Consider the following 24,237-nt stretch of genomic DNA (forward strand, 5'->3'; position numbering starts at 1 on the left):
GTCTTGGATGATTGCCATGTGTTATACTGATGCTATGGGGGATGTAAGAATGATTATGCTGATAAAGCATTTTCCTGAATTGATAATCAGTTTGAGACTTAATTAATTTCTTTCTTCGTTCTTTTGTGTTATGTTGGATTGAATTTGATTTTTTAAATCTCTTTTCCTGAAGGGTACGATTTAGCGTATTTATTTATTTCCCATTGTTTTATGTTGACGCCCATGCCACTATTACTAGTTACTACTTCTAACGTTGCTACTGCTACAACTACTGCTTGCTTAGTGTGCATCCATGCATACTTCTACGTAAAAGTGTTTAGCAAATAATTGCACAGCCCTACTTGCAGAGAAAATGATAAACAACTGAAATGCTAGTATGTGCTCTCTCTGGACAGTGTGTGGCCTACTGTAGGTCAGCGGGAGTAAAGCTGTCCCTCAGATCGCTGCACTATAAAGTCATCTGCTGCGGAAACTAGGCCACTTCTAATCTGCCTCCTGATGAATAATTAATAATTGGACAGGGCTACTTCCAATAGCAGTCAAGAAAAGAACAGAGGGATCTGCGGCGCCCTGGATTCGTTTCTCACCAAGCTTGGCATTGCGTTTAAACAAGCAAGTAAGCAACAATATACCGGTACATCTCTATAAAGTTTAAAGTTTAGGCTTTAGCTCCACATATTAAAGATTCCAAAAATAGACAGCAGCCCAACACCATGGGAAATTAACCAGGTTTCTAATGCATTCAGCCTTTGTGTTTTTTGTGTGTGTTTTGGGTGTGTTTACTTTTTGTCAATACACAGATATTTTAGTCAAATCAATAGATAGATTTTAGACCTTTCCAATTCACCCTTCTCATCTGTGCAGTCTAGCCGTAGCGTTGCAGCTGTGGGTGGGGTCAACGAGAAGAGAGTCCAATCTTGTATAACAGACTTTAAAAGAGACTTCCAGTTTAATTACAAAGAACAATACAAGTGGGACAAGACTCGGCCTCTCAGCAGCCGAGCTGAATGCCTGCAGAACCAGTAGCTGCCCCTCGTGGGCTGTGCCAGGCGACATCGGGACCAGCCAGCTTGCCCAGACCAACACAAGGAAAGTGGCGGGACGGGACGACGTTGGCTCTCGGGTGCCGAGGGAATGTTCAGGGACCACTTATACCTCTCCCTTAGACTCCTGGACCGGTCCCTAAAGACATGTCATCCCATAGTTCCTAATGACCACACGCCAGTCGCCCTAATATCACAGAGCAACTGGGCCACTAGTGAGTGAGCGATTGGACCGCCTACAGTTTGCGTACCAGGTGGACATGGGAGCTGAGAATGGCATCATCATCTGAATATGGACACGGAGGGTAACACTGTTAGGATCATGTTCTTTGTCTTCTCCAGTGCCTTCTTCAACACCTCAACTGCTAGCTGAGATGCTTGCGGTGATGCAGGTGTACCATAGCTTGGTGGCATGGGAACGGACTATCTAAATGACAGACCGCAATTTTGGACGCTGATAAAGCACTAAACCTGTGTACCCAGTTTTTGTATTGTGTATAATGTGAAATAAAATTTTCAATCAAAGCATGTGACAGCTGCAGGGATATCGGTGGGATGTGCTAGTGAGCCACGCTGGTGCCACCCGGCCCAGGTCAGATTTTGTGGATGAAATCCACATAATTACAATGGGCAACCTGCTTTGGGTCACCTATTATGCAAAGCCTGGGGCAGAAGGGAAAAGCAAGATACAGTTATGGATTTGCTTGCAAAAACTCGCAATGCTAGTACCAATGACGGTAATGCGTCAGATGTCCAAAACTCCACACACAATCACCTGTAGCATACAAATATGCATGTAAATGACAGCATTTGCCTATGCATACATACACACCATCAATTCAAACCATCTATAGACACACACCTTTTGCAGGTACAGTATATGAAAGAGAGATTATCCAAAAATACACACACCTGCCAAAGTCCAACCTCTGACATAGCTGTAGTGCCCATTCTACCCAAACCACACACACACACACACACACACACACACACACACACACACACACAGTCACACACACACACAGACACACACAGAGAGAGCAGGCTATCACTCTTGGGGCCGACCGCTGTCCGGTCTCCTCCGGCCCTGGCAGAGAGATCTCCTCCCCTCCTCACCCTGCCGTCACACCTAACATCTCATGCCGCCACGGGGCCTGACGCCCCCCCTGCCCACATCATCAATCTGCGCCAGCCCCGGCCCCTCTGATTAATGATGATCCGTGCCGGAGGGACAGAGAGGGCCCCGGGGACGATAGGGTGTGTGGGTGTGGGGTGTGCATGTATGTATGTATGTTTGTGTGTGTGTGCGTGTGTGTGTGTCTGTGTGTGCGTGATAAGCAAGGGTGTTTTTTGTAACCACCCGTGCGGCGCCACGGTGTCAGGGGGTGGGGAGAGTGGACGTTTGGTTCAAAGGGTGGTATGGGTGAAGAGGAGGAAGGGAGAGGTACAGGTTGGCAGGTGCTATACAGAGGGGTGGTTTGACCACCCATGCAGAGCAAACACGCGGGACGGACCACAGTGATGGTGGTTGGGGGAGGGGGGGGGGGCAGACAGGTGCCAGCGAGTCTGAGATCTGACCACCACAATACTGCAGTACCACACCACACGCTGGGGATCCTCAGATCCGGTTCAAGAGTGCAAGGAGCAGGAGGGGGGTGTTGTTGGGGAGCTGGGCTTGGTAGGGAGAGAGAGAGAGAGAGAGTGGGTGGTTCAGCCACCCGTGCCCTGAAGGCTGGCTTCCAGTTCACAGGGGCGAGTGGAGCAGCAGTGGCAGAAGGTGGTGAGAGGAGGGAGGGGCTAGGAGGCAGTGGAGGGGAGTCGGGGGGGGGGGGGGGGGGGGGGGAGGGGAGGGAGGGTGTGAGGGGGAGGGGAGGGCAGTGACCTTCAAGTTAAGGGGCAGTGGCGCGGGGGTCGTATGTGGCACCAGCTGGAAATGTCAGGCCGTCAGATGTCAGCGGGCAGACTAAGTATAACCTGGTCAGCACCTGGAAGGACGTCCTCTAATTAGAAGCGTGTTCGGCCATGTCGGATCACACGGGGACAGAGCACTCGGCCCGGTCGCGCGCCGCCCAGCGCGTCCACGAGGGCACACACCAAGAAAGTACAGATGCATTTTGCTGAGACAAGCTACGCAAATACATGCCCACATTTAAATTCCCAGAGATTAACCCAACACCTACAGTATGTGTGCGCACTGCACACAGAGTGAAATACATGCATACACTGAGCAAATGTCCCTTATTCTCTCATATGTACACAGTAAAATCATCAGTGTTAATTTAACTCTGAGAGTGTGCAAATAACCAAATGGACTGGCAGTTACAAATTAATAAATTAACTACGTATCAATATACTGTACAGTATAGTTAGAAAAAAGTGTTTTGAGATTCTTATCATCAACGATTCAAAATCGATTCACAATTTCCAAAATTTGATTTACAGGAGTTCTCACATAGTATACTATGTACTGTGTGTGTGATATTAAATGTAAGTTTAAAGGACAACTTTAGTTTTTTTCAACCAAGGTTCATGTTTTAGGTTGTTATTAGAGAAAGTAAAAGGTGAGTGTTAAATTGCTTTCATTTGCTGCTTTCTTTCGTTTTAGCGTTTTTAGCTATTTTTGACAGGGTGAGGGCATTCGAACAAGTGGCTAAATAAATTAGCCAAAATTTATTTAGCGTGATTTCTTTATTGTTATTTACCATAGTCCTACTAGACCCCAGGAAATTACATCTGGCCACAGTAGTTAATTTCTGTGTGTCTGAAGGAACAATTTACAATTTACAATTTAGGCATTTAGCAGACGCTCTTAATCCAGAGCGACTTACATTAAGCAGGAACAAAAAGCATGGGAATACATCACAAAAAAGCATTTATCATGAAACATGTGTAAGCTAAGAAAGTAACAGTGGAATATCTATATTATGAGACTATACATATAAACTATATATCTATACATATGCTATACATATGTACTATGGCGTGCTATGACTATATACAATGCAATTATAGTGCTGTCTACATAACATGCTATAAGTCTATCAAATGCTATCTAAGTCTACCGAAATGCTATCTAAGGGGGTAGGATAAGTGCTATGGGCCATGATGGAGTCTGAAAAGGTGGGTTTTCAGACTACGACGGAAGATTGGGAGAACACCTGGAACCTTGGGGGCCTTAGTTTGTCACTTCCTCCTTCACATTCAATAGACCCCACAATCTCTTGTGGCCAGATGTAATTTCCTGGGGTCTAGTAGGACTATATATAGTAAATAATAATAAAGAAATCGCCGTAAAATGAAATTTAGCCACTTGATCAAATGCCCCGTCCCCCTGTAAAAAATAGCTGAAATCGAACGAAAGAAAGCAGCAAATGAAAAAAAAAGAACACTCACCTTTTACTTTATCTAATAACAACTTAAACCAAAGTTGTCCTTACCACTATTACAGTAAACATTGTCATAATTCATATTCAAGGATTTTAGGGGGAAAATTCAACCAATACAACTGCATTCACTTTCAGTTCAGCACAGGTGAGGGTTGTGTGTGTGTGTGTGTGTGTGTGTGTGTGTGTGTGTGTGTGTGTGTGTGTGTGTGTGTGTGTGTGTGTGTGTGTGTGTGTGTGTGTGTGTGTGTGTGTGTGTGTGTGAAAATATGCAACAAAAAAAAAGCTACTACGGTGGAAGGGTTATCATATATTAATTTACTTATATTGATCCTATAAACAATTTAAAATAGGTATAGTTTTGCCAACTCAATTCATAATTAATGTTCCAATTTTGGAGCTCTGGCTCATGGACTAAGAACCAAAAAGAACTGAACCGGTTCCCATTGGGAACCAACCGGTGGAAAAGGGGTCATAGTCGCCATTCGACAGTATTTGTGACCCAGCTGTCTGGCAGGACGCATAATTGTCCGGCTGTGATCACAGTACAACAACAATAACATGTACACTGTACATGTTATTGGTTTAGATTAGATTAGAATATCAGCTGGCAGCCAGCGCAATGGCTATGCATTGCTGCGTGCGTGCATTTGGTTTTTTCATAGGCTCGCTCCCAACAGTCACTCACGCTGTCACTCCTCTGTCCTTCCACGCTTGTTTAGGTGGATGCCGGGTCAGATGAAACTGATGCCAAACATGACAAAATAAATAAAACAAAAACAAGTAAAGAAAAAGATTATAAAATACAATTATTCTTTCTCAATCAGGTCGTTGGTTCCCTAAATAAAGCTAAAAATACATATACATTTGGGGGGTCCTTACTGTGCAAGAAAAAGTGTTTCTAGCTACACTGGTTGTCCAGAATAATTGTTTTTAATAGATTGAACTCATTTTTAATTTGATTTTAACCAAGAATCGTTTTGAATCGAGGAAAAAAAGAATCATGACTCAAATTAGAAAATGTACAACCCTACTGTACACTAGCCTGGTTTCCAGCCCATACACCCCGCCCACTCGACTGAGCGCACTGGTTGCTGGAGGCTCTCAGAGTCTGACAATCAGCCTAGTACACTATATCATACCGTACATGCACCATACTGCACACAAATCAAACACTGTGCACAATCTGCACACTGGGCATAATAAACTACTAGCGAATAACATTCACACATTCCTATTCCGTGTCCTCACAGAATCACAGACAACCCTGGGACGTGCACTTGACACACACAAAGTCACTCCACTCCACTGACCTTTTGGATTGTCACTATAAATAGAGCATATTTCCACTCCCGAATCTATGTTACTGAGACCACTGAATTATTTAGTAGCCTAATCCATGGGGCAAGTTTTTTATTTCTCGGGGCAGGCAGCACTATCCCGACAAAGAAATAAAAAACCTGCGCTAAAGGAGCAACATGGCAAAGTTTGGCCTTCAAACCAACGCTTCGAGCGTTGACACTTCTGCCAATTATATCTGTAGAGAAAATGTTCTTCCGGGCAAGAGTATTTCCATATGCAATCGCTGTACAGTCAGGAAACGGGCATCTTTGGGTAACTGGGCATCTCCGACTGTGAGCTTTCCCCGAACTGGAGTGGATGTGAGTCTCTAGGACCAGTGTCAGCTCCCTGGGTGCAGGATGGCAGAGTGAGGGGGCTTGGTTTCTGGGACCAGGGCTGACATTGCTATCAGCTTGTCTCCATGCTCTGCTGACACCTGCCAGCAGCGACCGATGCCTCTCCCATACCTCATCCTACACACTCTCTCTCTCTCTTTCCCTCTTGTCTTCTTCTGCTCTTTTCCCTCTTTCTCTCTCTCCTCTGTATTCGCGTCTCTCTGTCTTTTGCTACCCTCCTCTCCTGCGGTCTTTGTGTCTTTCGCTACCTCTGCTCTCCGGCCACGCTTCTCCCTCTCGCCTCATCCGTCTCGCTGCCAGGCGCTTGTCCACTGCGCCTCACCTCTCGCTCTGTGGCCAGGGCTGCCGTCAAATAACTTCATTAGCTTTCCACCTCTGTCACGCCGGCCTGCTCCCCCTCTAACAATTGGCTGCTGTTTTCTCCGGGAGAGAGAGAGAGAGAGAGAGGAATAAAAAACGAGAGAGAGAGAGAGAGAGAGAGAGAGAGAGAAAAAAAGACAGAGGGCCTGCGCGGGGGCAGGTTGAGCGGCCGACAATGGCTGACAGTGTGCCGGACGGTGGGCAGTGATACTGACGGCTGCAGCAGGGATGTATGGACCAAGGGTCAAGCTACAGAAGGCATTGCCGGCGGCCGCTCATGCGGAGCGGGAAAGCGGGACGACATGCAGATTAGATGTACAATATTCTGAATGAAAGAGGAGAAGGCTGTGAGCCCGAGGCAGCTGAAGCTGTAATATGTTAACTGATGGATGGGGCTAAAACAATGTTAAATAATAATAATAATAATAATAATAATGCATGGGAGGTTGGGTCCCTTCCCTTCTACAGGGATAGGGTGGTGGCAAATTGAATATGTAATTACAGTCAATTCACGTTTGAAATTCTGTTGCTTGTAGTGAGACCCGTTACTCAGTGACTACATTACACATCCTGCAGTAGCTCTGGATGCCATCAGTACTGACCTAGTCATGGGCTGCGTCTGAATGCATAGGGTCGTTCCCTACTCACTACTCACTACTCCCTAGCTCTGGATACCATCAGTACTGACCTAGTTCCCTACTCCCCATATGGGGACCTAGTGGGGACCTAGTGGACTATAATAGTGATGATTTCGGGCAGTACTCCCTATATATGTAGTGGACTATAGTAGTGACAATTTCAGACACTACTCCCTATATGGGGAGTAGTGAAGCGCAAGCCTGCACAATGCATTATGGGGTAGATCGACTCGTCTAAAGTAGTGCACTATATGGGGCATAGAGAATGAATTTGGACGCAGCCATGATGTCATGGCTTCAAATATGTCTCATGACCGTTGTCACATGCATTTCCTGTTTCCAGTGCCCTGCATGGTGCTATCTAATAAAGAACACCTTAAAAATGTCTTTTAAAAAAGGAGCAATCTAGTTTATTTCTCATCCACAATGTTTCAATACTGGTGTGCCAGTGAATCATTGCGGCCTCTAAGATAATTATCTTTAACACATTCAGACCGTGCGATGTGGGGGAACGGTAACAAGAAGACTCGCCCCGTTTCTGTTTTCCTCCCAGAATTTTCCCCAATGTGAGGGGTGGGAGAGGCTGGACAGCAGACGGCTGGACTTTGAATTTCTCTAACTATAAACTGTCATGACAGCAGACAGCCTAAGTACAAATATAATTTATGAAAATCTACTATAATATAGCCTTTCTACAGGAGTATCTTTTTATATTTTTCCAAAAAGAATACAAACAGCCAATAGCATATTACAAAGTTATCCACCTCACTGGTGACAATTCCGGGAGGAAAAATGGGCAAGCACCGGGTCGAGTCTTCCGGTATTCGGGGGAACGTCATAACTAATCCAAACGACGGATCCAAAGGACGTGTGTACACGTAAGTAAGTAAGTAGCCTTGCCGAGCCATGAGGCCCATAGGGCAGGAGCCTATCTCCTGTTTCTGTAGCGTGAGGCAGCTTGATGCACAAGTACACCCCCTGGACATGACACTAGTATGTCGCAGGGACTTACCCCCAATCCAACCCTTGATGCCGAGTGTCAAGCAGGGAGGCACTGCCACTGGGTCCCATTTTTAGTCTTTGGTATGGCCTGGCCGGGGATCGAACACCCGACCTCCCAGTCTCATGGCAAGGCACTCTAACCACAAGGCCACTGAACTGGTGTGTACACGACCTAGCGCATCTTCATTGATATCAAACGAGAGAAAAATATTTTTAATTTTCTTATTTTGTTTTGTTTTTTCTTTTTAGTTGGCCTCCAAGGCCACCATACTCCTTGCTCTTTGCGTTGTTGTTCATTTCCCTGTATCCGTTTCAGAAAGAAAGGTAATCTAAGGAGCTCTCTGTGGTTTTAAACAGATGGATATAATAAGCTCTTCATTTCTGCCTTCAACATGCCTTTCAATCAAAATATGAAGCGAGCGATCATCAGCGACTTCTACCGTAATCTGAGTGAGGTAAGCAAGCAAAAATATGTCTCACGGTTTTTGTCCGGAACGTAAGGGGGGAGCGTTACGGAGTAAAAGCGGCCCTTTCTATGGCCAATGTACACCCATCGCATAGCACTTTAACGCCTGCACTTTAATGATTATGTGCACTTTTGTACTTTGGTATCTGCTATGTGAACTGTTATGTTTTATTTGTACCGTTTCATTGTTTAATGTACTGTTTATGCTGCAACCCAATTTGCCCTTCGGGGACACTGAATAAACTTGAACCTTGAACCTTGATTGTTTCAGAGCAGTATGAAGTCACACTCAAGCCTCTCTCCCAGGACTGGATAAATAAGACAAGTACCGAGACATTGTGACAGACACCGCATTTCCCACAACCCCCTGCGCGCCAATTATTCACACCCAGTCGGGGGGGAGGGGTGGGGTGGAGGGGGTCATGCTCGTTCACCCCGTGTCCCCATGGTGGGGTTAGTGGTGGAGGGGTGGGAAGGGGACAGGGATGGAGACAGGGTGGGGTATTGTCGCACTGCGCTGTCATTATTAGAACTGGGGGTCTGGCGGGCACGAGGGGTTTTGTGCATTTCAAAAGCACCACAGCGGCTGGCTTTCATCTCTGCATCAGAAATGTGGATCACACTGTACGGCTGATGGTTGTGGCAGCGTGCGAGCGTGGAAAATCAAAAGGGATTGGTCTGTGGCACCCAGAGGAAAAAGAAACCAAAAAAATGATATGCTTATTATGTCAGAGGTCAGGGAGAGTTCAGCGGCTCTGGACGTGCCCAGAGAACTACAGACGACTCCTGAGCTGCTGCCGCCACCTCCTCCTCTCCCTCTCTCACCCGCCATCTCTTTCTCCATCTCTCTTGCTTGCTGTCACATTATCTGGCTCTTCTTTATATCTTGCATGCCAGCTTTTTATGCCCCCCTCTTCCTCACTCCCTCCTGTCTTTCTCTCCCTTTCTTTTGCTTCCCTCTCTCTTCCTCTCCTTCCTCCTCGCTCCCTTGCTCCTCCTCCCTCCATCCCGGTTCCTCTCCCCCTCTGGACTTGAGGCAGCGGTGTAAGAGCAGGAGGGATGAGCTACTCGTGTACACACTCTATCTGGGTTGGCAGGGAGGTCAAAAGAAATGGAGTCCAGAGCTCCCGGGAGGAACTTACTCTCCCCCTCTCTCCCCTTCCCTCCCTCTCCGCCTTTCCTTCTCTCCATTTTCCAGACTCCCGTCTGGCCGGACCAATTCATCCCAATATGATCTGAGGGACAGACAGCCTTCTTTAAAGGTGCTATATCTCTGTTTTCTCCTCAACAACAATGAAAGCAACGTTTTAAAACAAAAGTACAGTACAGCAACAGTGCTCTCTCTCTCTCTGTCTCTGTCTCTGTCTCTCTCTCTCTGTCTCTCTCTCTCTCTCCCCCCAACTGCCCAACTAAGATGTCCGCCACTTGACACTGGGCTGACATTGTGGGGGAGCTGTCGTGGTGCATCCACGGGGAGTTGGCTTTGCCCAGGCTTGATTGTGCAGTCTGGGAGTGTGGTGCTAGTGGCACCCAGAGGGCAATGGGGTAGGGAGAGGGGGGGGGGGGTGGGGAAAGGGGAGTCTATATGTGGAGATGGAGGGGGAGGTAACCGAAGGGAGTACCTGGTACCCTGCGCAAGCCCCTCTCCTCTCCCTCCCTTGCGCATCCTACCGGGGGTCACAGGATGGTGGTGCCAGGGGCGCTAATCATTTCAAATTATGAATTCCTTTTTAATTATGAATTATGCATACATTTTTAATTAATCTAATGTTCCCAGGTTATTTTTTTCTTCCTCCCCCCTCATACTGCAACCCCATCCCACCCACCACCCCCTCACTCCTGATCTCAATCTAATTAAGTAGCATTAAATGGAAGACTGGCAGCCATCGCCCTGACCCACGAGATGAACCCTGGGCAACCTTCTCCCATCAATCTTGCCGTCCTCTCAAAGTGGGCTCATCCCTTTTGACATTTGAGTGAAGTGGTTGCAATGCATGTAAACACGGCCTCGGGCCCCGATATACCTGACCACAGCATGTTTGTCAAGTTTTGTTTGGGGTAGAACAAATGCAGGTTGCCTTTTTTCTCTAAAGCACCATTCCTCTGTGGTAGAGCTTTGGTTTGCGTAGTCACTCACCATGATATAACGTAACACCAACTATGCATAGCTGCTCCGTAGATATACACTATACACAAAACAGTCTCAAAGTCACACTTTTAGCAGACAGAGAATGCAAACAAAGCGGATTCTGCCAATAAAATTACAGAACCCAGTTCATAGTTTTGTCGCCGGTTTACAATGATTGCTGAAGGTACCGTCATCACTTATACACGTAATAACAAACAAGGTGGTTTGGTCTCAGAAGCATACCTAGCCTCTTCTTTCTCATTCAAATAGTAAAATCAAAGTGATAGAAGTGTGTCTTTGATATTCCAAAATGTTCTCCCCAGTTCCCAAATTTGTATCTATGAAGCAACTACATACTGCAAGATAACTGCAACCCAAATCTCTACCAAAGTTTAACGATGCTTTGGAAACCTGAATCGATGTGCTTTAAAACTTTTGGAAATACCATGGCCATGTTCCGCTTAATTATATTCAAAGTATAGACTTGACTAGAATTCTTTGACTAGAGTTTCTCAACAAGTGTGTTGTGACCTAAAATGGGCCACGGGGGAGTGTACACGCACGCACGCACGCACGCACGCACACATGCACACACACACGCACACACGCACACACGCACACACGCACACACGCACACACACACACACACAGGCCCCCCCGATTCTGAAAATACTATGTAAAGTCACTTTTGGTACTTACAAAAGTGCTATATAAATCGGAGTTATTCTGTGTTATTTCAGTCCCAAATTATGAATTGAAAAGTAATTAAATCCATGAAATTAATTCCCATTACTGAAGTTCTCATTCTGTAGTTATACAATTATAGCGTTTTTTGGTAGCATGAGAGTCTAGAGAAGTGAGATAGTTAGAATAACAGGCTGGGGACCAGAGAACCCCTGGCAGATACCAAGAGCTACTTAAGCCCCAGCGGCTCCAGTGGAGCTACTGATTGTTCGACGCGAGAAGACTGCACTTGTACTGGGCAGCTCCCAGGTGTGAAAGGGAGTAACTGAGTCAGTGTGAAGCAGGTTATCCCATTCTGACCTGAGATCAGATTCATACGAGGTTTCCATTGGACACACGCTGTTCTGACGAATCCATTCTGACCTGAGATCAGATTCTAAAAATGTCAGTCGTTCTTCGATTTTTTTCAAAAATAGCAGACCTACAAGCTCGTATCGCGCCACTCGGTGGCGCGATATGAGCTTGTAGATCTGCTATTTTTCAATAGCTAAAGCATAACATGATGCCAACACCAAAATGGGTGCCCGGTCAGAATGGGTTATTAGACGGCATCGGTGCTCACCAAACTTGATTCCTTTATTCCTGGCTGAATCATAGATCTCACATTAGCAAGCAACATTTCACGCCACAGTCTCATCACTTTTACTACTCCAGTGCTTAGCTGTTAAAGCCATTAGTTTTAATCTGAGACAAAAATGGGCTTTGATAAATCCAACAATAGCTAAATCTATTTTTTTCACCAGTTAATTTCCTTTAATAACGAATTTATTCTTGGCCCAATGTATCACGGGGACGTATTTAATGGTACCATATGCTTACTTGCATATTTTTCTGAACTCATGGGAACAAAATAGTAAATACTGTAAATCATACTTCACAGTGGTTATAGATCACCATAATAGGTTCCAAATGGCTACTGAAATTTCACAGGGCAAAAAAAAACGGTGCTCGTTGATTAACTACAGGTGCGTTTGCGAGTTTACAGTGGTGCCTTACCGGACAGCTTCATGAGGAGGTCGGTGGCCGTCTTGGTGGTGATGTCCGGACTGAAGAGGGAGGCCACGGTGGGGCCGCACGGACTGGACCTCACCCCCACCCCCACCCCCACCCCGGAGAGGTCCAGGGAGTTGCTGCTGCCGGGACGCTCCCTGCAGAGGGCGAAGGGCGAGAGCGCCGATAGGTCTCGTTCCTGCGGCTCCTCCTTGATGTGGACGTGGTCGGCGGTCGACTCCACGGAGGGAGGGGAGGTCTGCAGGCCGTCCAGGCCGTGGTGCAGGGGGGAGGACTCCGTGGTCCCGTCGCCCATCAGCGACCCCTCGCCCTCCGTGTCGGTGGCCGCCTCGTCCTTCACCTTGACGTCGCCGCGGGGGAAGTGCTGGTGGCAACGCATGTGGAGCTTCAGGCTGAAGTGGCGCGAGGACGTGAAGGGGCAGAGTTCGCACTGGAACGTCTCGCCTCTGTCCTGGTGTTGGTGGACCTGAGGGTCGGGGTTCAGCAGGGGAGGAGGAAGAGGTTTAGGAGATTTCCAAATGTGAGACAATTGTTCCTTTTTTTATATATATATATATATATATTGAAGAGAATCAAGGAGCAGTTCCAAGGCAGAAAGGATGTTAGACTTCATGTCGGCTATCTGCACTAGCACTAGTGTGTAGGACACAGACAGCCTGCAGACATTGATTCGTCAATTAAACTATCTCCCTGGCCAGATCAAAAGACAGCATTTCATCTCCACAATTTATACCAAGAACAGCGAGGCGGTAGGATTGGGCAACATCCATGCCTTGAACAGAGTATAAGGGGTAAAGTGCTGATCAGACCATACTGCCATCAATATATGCGTGTTGTCTATTCAAAGCTCCGTTACACAGTTAGTCCTTTACAGAATGAACATGAATAATTGAGTCAGTCTTGACTAAACATTATTGTGTGGTTAATAAGTCATGGATGTTTGGATATTTTCTGAATCAATTTTCAAATCAATCCCCTCATAATATTATGAGTTATGCACTTTATGCTCCTCTCTTTCTCTATCTCTTCACTGCAATGATGCCACCTTACTTGTAATGTGATGTGACAATAAAGATTGATTCTGATTTTGATAATGCATTAAAATGCACTGATAACATAAGTTTGAGAACACATTTATAAAAAAATGCAATAAAGTTACCATAAGCAAGTTGATTTCCATGCAGCACTGAAATTAATGGAATTCAGTGGTTTCCTTGTGAATAAAAAACAAACTACTGTATGCTTTGGAAAAAATGGTCAGCTGTAATTCAAAGTATAGAGTTGTAGTCAGTGTCTAACCATGCCAGACCACCAGTATGGTCCTTTAACAGTCCTCTGAAAGTGGATAATAAGATCACTTGCACCCCTGTGCAACTGTACCATATGTAAGGAAATTCCTATCTAAAGCAATGTCATGGACTGCCCTTGCCACCCACTGGAGGCAGAGTTTGAGCCACTCCCTCGAGGAGTGCATGTTCCGGCAACTGCAAGTGCAAGCTAACAGGCAGAAGTTCTCCTTCATCCCACAGTGCCATTAAACCACTCGACTGTGACAGACACACTTTCCACTCGGTGCCACCACATATGTGGCCACTTTGTTTAAATGCGTCTTGTGTATGTTTCTGTGTACGGCATTTATTGTGTGAGTGGATTATATTTTCTATATGCCCTGCTGTCAAGGAAACGCCCCCCTCTGTAGAAAAAAGCCTTGAATTTGAGCTCCATTACATAGATCCCCCGTTTTCTGCTGCAATTCAGGTGCTACAACCAACGTGACACTGTGTGCAAATCGCACCATGTCGGGACAGTGCAATTAGAGGTGACTTTGACCAAAGCATACATATCCTTTTCTCGTGTCAGCAATTAGTAACGCCCCGAGAGCCATTAGAGGATGGCCACTGGGGACAGCTAATGTATGAGAGGGGAGGGGAGAGGGTCAAAGGGCGGATACGAGTCACGATCATCTCACCTTCATGTGGGACTTGAGATTGTCTTTGCGAGCACAGCGGAAGGGACATAGGGGACATTGGTGGCTTTTCAAGCCAGTGTGGATGACCATATGTCTCTTCCAGTAGCTCTTGCGTTTGATGACCAGTCCGCACACGGGACACTGGAATGGCTTGCCCCCGTCTTCAGGAGAACCTTGAGGAGGTTGAGGAGGACAATGTTTTGTCATCATTTGTGTTCGGAAAAGAAGAAAACAACGAAATGTGAATCATGCTTGCACAAATGTAACCACCGTGAATTATTTCCACAGTCCCCTACGATGGTTTGTTGTGAAATTCAGCCTGTGCTCTCTGTTTTTAGAGGTTGCAAGACAGGTTCTGGTGACTATCTCGTTGAACGTTTTATGTTACAACATACCAATGTTGTAGTGCAGAACGCTTAACAAAGACTTGCCTCTAGTGCTGTGGTTATGTGGGCAGATGCATAATGAAATGGTTAAACCCTGTCTCAGTGTCTCAGGAGCCATGCGTGCCCCCTCTTTGCCAAGGATTAAATCCCCAAAGAGCCTTCCCTACAGCAGTGGTTCACTTCTTTGTGCCAAGGACCTTTTAAAGAATGTTCAAAAATAGCAGGTGTACAAGCTTGCAGCGTGGCAGTAGCTGTGAGCTTGTATATCTGCTATTGTATAGCAGACGTATAAAATATGGTGGTTAAAATGATGTGATGCTATTAACTAATTTAGCTGGGGACCCCCTGGAACCCACCCCAGGACCCCACTTTGAGAAGCACTGCCCTACAGTACGTCTCCTAGTATGCAGTCCCCCTCTCCGCTTTCCTGGTAATCCATCTCAACAGAGCAAATACAAAACATGGCAGTGGACTACCAACTCTCCCCTTCTTCAGAGCTAGAATATACATATTTTGGAGTATTATGAAGAAACCCATTTAAGGTCAAATGTAGTTAAAAGCTACAATATGGGATTTATGTTAGTTAATAAAACATCATTTTGAACCAATCCGTATTGCATGTAGAAATAAATGAATGCAATATAACGTGCAGCACATCTGTAGTGGTTGGATTCAGTCTACCTAATCCTCCATTGACCGTGGTTTCGTAGGTGTAGGGCACCTATAGGTTGACAATGTCAGTCGAGGTATGTGAAGAAGATGGCACACAGGATTGAACAACAGATCTAACGCCATCTTTATTGTAGTTTGTTGCGATTACCTCTCCATCGGGAGAAGACAGAGAAAAAAAGAACACCCTAATGGCAGAAACTGCCAGTGGAAATGTCTACTGGAAGCAGGAGAACAAGGAAAGTAAAGGGGGAAAAAAATAAAACTTGAGGTTTAGTGTCTCGATTATTGTTGTTGGCTTCATATCCGGCATCCATTACCGTTTAATTGGTCTTATTAGAGAGCGGCATGATTGCATTACAAATTCTACAAGGGGCCTGTCAGGATGGGCCCTTCATAAGTATTCCGGTGTGGTTCCTTGAAAAACATCTGGTAATCAGTGTTTGGTGAAATTACCGTGCTCAGCCATTCATTGACCCAGGGTGTAAAACCTCGAGACTGCCTATTTGCAACAATAAACCGCCATCTGCGGCCCGAGCTCTCTGCTAAGCGCCGAGGAGATCACCGTGCACACGTGAAAAACAAAACAAAAAAAGACAACAACTACTGTCTCTGCTACCCTAGCATAAGGTCAAACGTGTGTAAGTCAGTCAAAAGTACATATGTGGCCATGTGTTTGTAGAGGTGTGTGCATGGTCTGTCTGTGTCACCTTAGCTTTTAACCAATTTAACCATTATTTTTAAAAGCTGTTGAAAAATAGCAGAAATACAAGCTCATAGCGCGGCACTCGCTTGTAGATCTGCTATTTTACAAAAAATCATGAAAATGTGGCGCAAATCTTTGAATGTATATACTTTCACAGCGAACGTTTTTAACCCAAATCTTTGCTTCTGGGGGATTCCTGGTACAAAATATTCTCCGATACATATAATTTTGGGGGTCGTGGTGCATGCTGGTGATGCGGGAGCATCAGCCGGGGAACTGTCAAGCTTGTGTTTCCTACGTACATAATCACCAACCTATTGTTTTGGAGATGTGTCACGTATGGTACAGCACATGCATGGTACACTAGCTATCTGTGTAATGCCGCTCTGCAGTCCAGCCACCCAGAGGGGCACAATAAAACAAGACATGACAGTCGATAATCAAGGTCACATTTTTCAGTCTGGCGACCAAACAACTACCTGCATTCTCTCTTTCTTTCGGTCTTTCCTTTTTTTCTACAGCACTGCTCGACCTTGACGGTTTGCGGGTTACAGCGGCTGGCCCTCTTTAGCATGCAGATCACAGAATATTACATCGACTCGCCGCTGCTCATCTGTCTGGAGTCAATTTGATCCAGCCATTTTAGATTTGGCGGGGTTACGACACAATCCCTCAGAAGTGCCCATCCATCTCTCCTGAAAACATTCTGTTCTCCCCAAAGGCTGCTCATTTAGATCCAGCACTTCCTCGGCTTCTACGGCTGTGCACGTGCATGCGTGCGTGCGTGTGTGTGTGCATGAGTGCGTGCGTGCGTGCGAAATCTTTGTACCCCTCTTTATTGGGGATCTATGATGACGTCTGAGTGCACACTTGTGGGAAATACTGCATGGCCATTTGTGACTCACTCAGAGCGTGTGTGTGTGTGTGTGTGTGTGTGTGTGTGTGTGTGTTACTCCGAGCCAGAGTTTATGTGGGGGTGTACGTGTGTGTGTGTGTGTGTGTGTGTGTGTGTGTAATCTCAGTGTGCACCCTTGTTTGACCTCCAAGTCTATGCCTGGGTGCACAGTGCATGCATGGCAATTTACTCAGAGGCAGAATACGTGTTTGTGCCTTTGTATGAATGTGCATTATTGTGTGTGTGTGTGTGTGTGTGTGTGTGTGTGTGTGTGTGTGTGTGTGTGTGTGTGTGTGTGTGTGTGTGTGTGTGTGTTTCTATATCTTTGTCCGAGTGCACACTTACTGCATGACCATTTGTGAGTTACTCGGAATGAGTATGTGTGGTTGTGTGTTTACAGCTGTGTGTGATTGTGTTAGAGGGAGAGAGTGTGTGTGTGTGTGTGTGTGTGTGTGTGTGTGTGTGTGTGTGTGTGTGTGTGATTGTGTTAGGGGGAAAGTGTGTGTGTGTGTGTGTGTGTGTGTGTGTGTGTGTGTGTGTGTGTGTGCGCTAGATGTACTTTGAGAATTGGGTTGTGTGTGTGTGTGTGTGTGTGTGTGTGTGTGTGTGACTGTGTGTGTGTGTGTGTGTGTGTGTGTGTCTGTGTGCGCACACACCACGTGCACCGCCATGCGTGTGCATATCCAGCCAGTGGAAACTGTGATGGGGTTGTGTTTGGCCGGGAGTCTGGAGCTGAGCAGAGACACACAGACAGAGAGAGAGAGAGAGAGAGAGAGAGAGAGAGAGAGAGAGAGAGAGACAGAGAGAGAGAGAGAGAGAGAGAGAGAGAGAGACAGAGAGAGAGAGCACAGAGCTGATGCGCGCACGGGGCTCTGGTTAGCAGGGGTTTTTAAGCCAGGAGGAGGCTGCTGAGATGGATATGGACTCCGGGGCCCCCCGCTGTGTCGAGTGCACACTGACGGGGCCCCTTTGGCAGCCTGCACATCCGAGCGCAAACGAGCTGGTCCTGGAAGACGGTGAGGTCTCGGCTGAAGACCACCACCCCCCACTCCATCCCCCCCACCCGTTGAGCAGACCTTTTTCCCAGACTTCAGGCCAGCCAAGGCTTTCTCTCTCTCTCTCTCTCTCTCTGCTCTGCTCTGCTCTGCCACTTCAGCGGCTGACAGCTAGAAACCGAAGCTTCGCTGCCTGCTTAGGAGGAGTCTGGCATTGGGGAGGTGGTGAAACGGGAAATAACACACCAACTACCAGAATGCTCGGAGACAGAAAGACACGGGAAAAATCCAAACGGCGCTCGTTAGAATTTGCATTTTAACATGCTGTGATGTTCAGTTATTCATTATATTCCTGAAATGTTCTTTGGGGAAATTTGGGGGGCACATGACCTTTTAATAAAAATGTGTCTTGAAGTTCAAAGGTCTATTTTTTCTCAGTATCGTTGGCTGGAAGCAATCAGCACTCACTGTTACACAAGTGGCATGCCAAAACACAGCCAGAGTTATGTCTTTAGCAGACATTCAAGTAGAATTTCAAGTAGTGTACTCGTTGAGGAAATGATGTGGAGATCTGAAGCAGATAAATATCTTCAAATTGAGGTAGATCTATACTTTAGCACCATTCTTTCAAGATAATATTTTACCATTTAATAATATTTATAACATTTTAGGCAGTGGTGTAAGGTACATTTACTCATGTACTGTACTTGAAAGTACAATTTTTAGGTACTTTTACTTCACTGGAGTATTTCAAAATGTCAGTACCGATACTTCTACTCCACTATTCTACTCCACATTTCAGAGGCAAATATTGTACTTTTACTCCACTCCATTTATTTGAACAACGTATTTACTAGGTTGTGCTTGTAGATCTACTATAGCCAATCTAAAAGGTGCTTGTAGATCTAAAAGTTGCTTGTAGATCTGCTATAGCCAATCTAAAAGGTGCTTGTAGATCTGCTATAGCCAATCTAAAAGGTGCTTGTATATCTGCTATCTAAAAGGTGCTTGTAGATCTGCTATAGCCAATCTAAAAGGTGCTTGTAGATCTGCTATCTAAAAGTTGCTTGTAGATCTGCTATAGCCAATCTAAAAGGTGCTTGTAGATCTGCTATAGCCAATCTAAAAGGTGCTTGTAGATCTGCTATAGCCAATCTAAAAGGTGCTTGTAGATCTTCTATAGCCAATCTAAAAGGTGCTTGTATATCTGCTATCTAAAAGCTGCTTGTAGATCTGCTATAGCCAATCTAAAAGGTGCTTGTAGATCTGCTATCTAAAAGGTACTTGTAGATCTGCTATTTTATGAAGATATTTGTACATTTGAAACAGGACATTCTGCATAATGAGTACTTTCTACTTTAAGTACATTTTGATACCAATATTGAGATACTTTTATTCAAGTACATTTTTAATTCTGGACTTTTACACACTGTTTTTTTTGTTGTAAATTAAAAAGACACACCCGTGTGAAGTAAGTGGTGCAACTCCGTGTGGGGTCCCCGGGGTGGTGGGGGGGGGGGGGGGTTCCAGACCCACAGGAACGACCGAAACGGTTGAGAAACGACAGAGTTACCGTGTGGGGGTCCCTCTACTGTACTGTACTGTACTGGCACAGCTGAAATCACCACAGTTAATATGCGCGTGTGTGTGTGTGTTAGGTTGCGCACAGGTGGTGAAAAACAACTATGCTGTTTTCGTGCTCACCCACACACATAGTCACTTAAAACCCATTTACTGCTTCCATTTATTGAGAAATTAGGACCTAATTCACGCCAGCATTCTTTTAATTTGAGCTCTTATTTTGAAAAGCCACATTTTGCCTCGACCGGAAGTGGGCTTATCCCGGCCAGCTTTACGTTGCCAAGGCAAACTTTGTTTACATGATCGGTCTATGCGGAGATATACTGGAGACCTTCATAGCATCGGCTCTGTGCCGTCAAAGAAACGCTGTTTTGACCAAAAATGCCATCTGGGACAAGGAATAGGAGATACAGGCGATTGAAAGAAACGGATAGAATGGATTATTATGGCGACGACGATCTAAGATGAACGATCCAGTGCTGTGCTAACAACACAGCTAGCTAACCGGCTAACGTGAGTAGCATTATGGCTCGATCGATCAAACGCACTATAAAAGTGCAATTGCCGAAGGGCTACGGCAATGGCGGCAAGTGTTAATATCAAAATGAGGCTTCAATTGCCGGCAAGGGAGTTAAGGAAGTGGTTTGCACCACTTAAAATGTATTATTTTTAAGTTTACTGGTAATAAAGGACACAATTATGCTAGTGATGAACGATCAATCCAGAATGCAAGTTGAGCTGAGTCGTTACCATGCAGCGGAAAAGTGTCATTAGTGTATTTGGTGAAATCAGAGTTAGCTCTCATACTGCTTAATACATTTCAAAGACATTCGCAAAAAAGACCTATAACATTGCAAACACGGCAATGACAAGCATGATGCAATGCTCCAAATATGGTCTCAATAAAAGCTTTAAACATACAGATCAATAATGGGATCCCTAAGCCTAATCATGCACTGTATCGATAAAATGCTAATAATAATGCTCAGTCTCTTAACGGCCATGTAAGTCTGTTTCACAATGTTTTTGCTTCAGCGGCAGTAATTTCACTTCCTCATTTCCTAGTCGCGGTAGGCAGTATGTGGAAATATCCATACTGGCTGCATTGCATTGAATGGTCTTTCTAAGAACATAATGGTGATTATAGGTTGATAACATTCGAAGCGGGTGGTTCTACACCATTATTCTTGCACCGCGGCTACACGTATGAAACTGCCTTCCTTCACAATCGATCGTGGTCAGTACCTCTCCAACACCGCTCTCCCCTGTCAACGATAAGACATAAATAACATGTATAGCATGTACTGGTCAGCTGTGTTAAGCCCAACACACACACCGGGTGCACAGCGACACGGCACAGGCGTTGCCGCGCGGCTGTTTTGACGCGCAGCGTTCGCAGACGGTGTGTGTGTAGGGCTTTACCTGCTTGGCTGCTGGGCTTCACCCTGCCTTTGGGGGTGGAGGGCAACAGCAGCTCCAGACCCTGGGTGGGCGTGGAGGGCGTAGACGCTTTCTGGTTGCGGTCCAGCAGGGGCTTGGTGTCCTCCTGGAGGGCCCCGCCGGCCCCCGCCAGCGGGGAGGAGCCCTCCTTCTTCTCCGCCAGCAGGTTCCCCGCCGCCCTGGCCGCCACCTCTTTGAGCAAGGCGGCCGAGGAGGTCATGGAGACGAGGGAGAGGAAGGAGCTGGCGGAGTGGTGGTGATGGTGGTGGGGGTGGTCCGGGGTGGTGGTGGTCGAGGTCCCTGTGGAGGTGGCCTGGCTCCGCTCGCTGACCTTCTTGGAGAGCGCTGCGAGCGTGGAGCTGGCCGACTGCGGGCTGAAAGGGGAGGTGAAGGCATCGAAGCGAACCACGTCTTCACCACGCCCGCTGCCTCCTACTCCTCCTCCTCCTCCTCCTCCTCCGCCTCCTCCGCCCAGGGCGGGCACCCCTCCTGAGGAGGGTGCAGCAGACATGGAGGAGGAGGAGGACGAGGAGGACGAGGAGGAAGAGGAAGAGGAGGAAGAGGAGGAGGCCACAGCGTTCTTGTCTTGGAGCACGGCGTTGGCCGCCGCCTTCAGCTTCTGTATGGCCGAGTCTGGTGAGAGGCTGGAGCCCCCGACTGCCGAGCAGCCGGCCGGGGGCCACTTGTCCGCCACGCCCACCCACACGAAGCCACTGCCATTGCTAGTGGCCACCGAGGAGAAGGGGTCCGGGGGTTCCTGCTTGATTGTGGGCGGCGCCAGGGAGGCAGGCGAGGCAGAGGCGGAGCCCCCACTGCTGTGATTGTTGATGCTATTAGCGGCGGCTAGTTTCCTGGCCAGCGCACTCAGCTGCTGGGCGTGGTGAGAGGACGGGGAAAGGGTGAGGGGCGGAGCCAGGCCTATGGGCGGAGAGTCCCCTCCCACTCCGCCCCGGACCGAGGAGGAGGAAGAAGAGCGGCCCAGGAGGTCCCCGGCGTCCAGCTTGAGCGAGCCGGCCTCTAGGAGGCGCCGCAGGTTGCTGCTGAGGGGCTTCCCCAGCGCCTGGCTCGCCGCCTCGCCGTACAGGGACGACACCACCGACGAGAGGGTGTCCGTGGCGGAGAACGCCCCTCCGTCCAGCCCCAGGAGCTCCAGGGAGGCGGCGCGGTGGTGGACCGGCGTGGGGCAGCCAAGCGAGCCCTCGCCTCCGGAGGTGTCGTGGTCCGCGGACCCGGGCCCGGTGAAGGCGGGCCGGTCGTCGGGAGAGGAGCCCCGCTGCAGGTGGAGCTCGTCCTGCGCGTCGCCATAGGACGACGACTCTGAGCGCGTGTCGGAGGCATTCCCAAACCAGCTCTCCTCTTCCACGGGACCGGCGTCTGGCCCTCCATCTTCGTTGCTGTCCACATCTACAGAGAGGCCACAGAGAGAGAGAGAGTGAGTGAGAGAGTGAGTAAACATCGGGAGGGAATCATCAACATGTTGCGCTTCTAAACAACCATGGAGCTCTTGTTGCTAGCCATGACCAGACATTGGGGAGAGAGAGAGAGAGGTTGGTTCATCAACATAGACCTCAGGAGATCTGTCCTGATTGAGACCACAGAATTTTGTATTTGTATTTTGCAGAAAGAACCAGGCATCTGCGTGTTGCTTTCAGACAAACTAGACTGCAGAATCACATTTTCCAGTACAGTCTGAAAACTCCTCTCTTCACCCCCTAGCACTCTTCGTTCCTTGTATCAATTGTTGTTGCCTGTTTTCAGATGCCAGTTATACTAAGCAGATGTATGTTGGCTGTGGTTACTGTTATTTAGACAGATATATAATGTCAGCTTGTCTACAAATGTTAAGAATATAGTTTCAGATGGCATGTTGTTTAGACAGATGCTAGGTCAAATCTTTACCTGGTTTCCTATATGGTTACTTTGTAGTCTTGCAATAACCAGACAATCAGAAATATCTGCCTACTAAGAAAAGCCACTAACAAACTGTTGCCTAGATTGTCTACTACTTTACTTTGGAAACTACCATTAATGTCACAACACAACACCATTCTAGAGATTTGTATTATGCAGGATGTTTTGTACTGTGGAATTGTTTCCACCAGTTAGTTACTTTGTTGCACACAATTGTTTTCTTTTAACTCTATTACTGTCATTTGTTGACTAGGGGCTCATGAACTCTGAACTTGCCCTTTGTAAGCTCTGGATTAAAGTGTCTGCTAAAGTCCTAAAAAGTAAATTGCATACATTTTGTTCAGCAAAAGCACAACGGCTGATTATTCTGTGTGAGAATTGTCAACATCGGGCACCTATTGGATATCACTTAGTGAAAGGAGGTCACAGCAACCCAGGGCTGAGAGCAATCACCTCGCTTTTATGTCTTGAGAGGCGCACCATCTATTTTCCGTTCTTTTTGTAGGCTGTCCCACGGCTAAAAGACCAAGTAACAGCGTGCCAAAATGGGGGTGGGTGGAGGGGGTGGGGGAGTCATTTTGGCACATCATTACCTGAAGTGAGCCAGCTGAGAACGAGAATACAAAAAATTAAATAAACGGGCCCCTTTAAAATATGCCCACAGGCTTCAATGCGCCCACCTCCCATTGACAACCAACAACAACCCAATCGAACAAGCTGTGACGCAAATCCTGCCTCGTTTTCTGTCATACAAAACAAGCATCTTCCTCCCAACCAAGAAATAAAACAACGTCCGAGATGGCTGAGGAGCACCTTGTTTTTTTTTCCCCTCATCCATATAGTTTTATCTTTTCTTTTTTTTACTACATTTTACGCAGCTCGGGTCTATCTGGAGGAAGCCTAGTACAGGGGGGTTACCATGACGACGGGTCCTTCTGGGAGGCTAGACAGCACAGATTAGGGTAATGGAGGTTACAGCGCCAGATTAATATGCATGAGCCTGCGGATACCACCAGGGAGCCAATAAGGATAGGGTTAAGGTCAGCGGGGGTCATTAATATACACTTCGTGTATCAATATTCATAAGAAAAACATTACAGCTTGCCAGACAAGGGCGAACAGAGGAAGAAGTGAATCTTCCTTGATACATATTAACTAAAAAAAATATATATCCATGAGAATGTGTTGGGCAAAACAGGAAGGAAAAAAAACA

At 46.8% G+C, this 24,237-nt stretch overlaps 1 protein-coding gene across 1 annotated transcript in view; it reads right to left on the reverse strand.

Moving 5' to 3' along the window:
• Positions 1–24,237, reverse strand: part of znf827 (zinc finger protein 827) — a 124,720-nt gene that overhangs the window by 71,818 nt on the left and 28,665 nt on the right. Inside the window, exons 2-4 of the mRNA XM_083764281.1 lie at positions 21,096–22,517; positions 14,442–14,614; positions 12,458–12,938 (exon numbers count right to left, since the gene is read on the reverse strand). Coding sequence (XP_083620407.1) covers positions 12,458–12,938; positions 14,442–14,614; positions 21,096–22,517 — 2,076 coding nt within the window. The remainder of the gene's footprint in view (positions 1–12,457; positions 12,939–14,441; positions 14,615–21,095; positions 22,518–24,237) is intronic.

This window comes from Protomyctophum parallelum (genome assembly GCF_964188405.1).
Source record: "Protomyctophum parallelum genome assembly, chromosome: 5".
Taxonomy (NCBI): domain Eukaryota; kingdom Metazoa; phylum Chordata; class Actinopteri; order Myctophiformes; family Myctophidae; genus Protomyctophum; species Protomyctophum parallelum.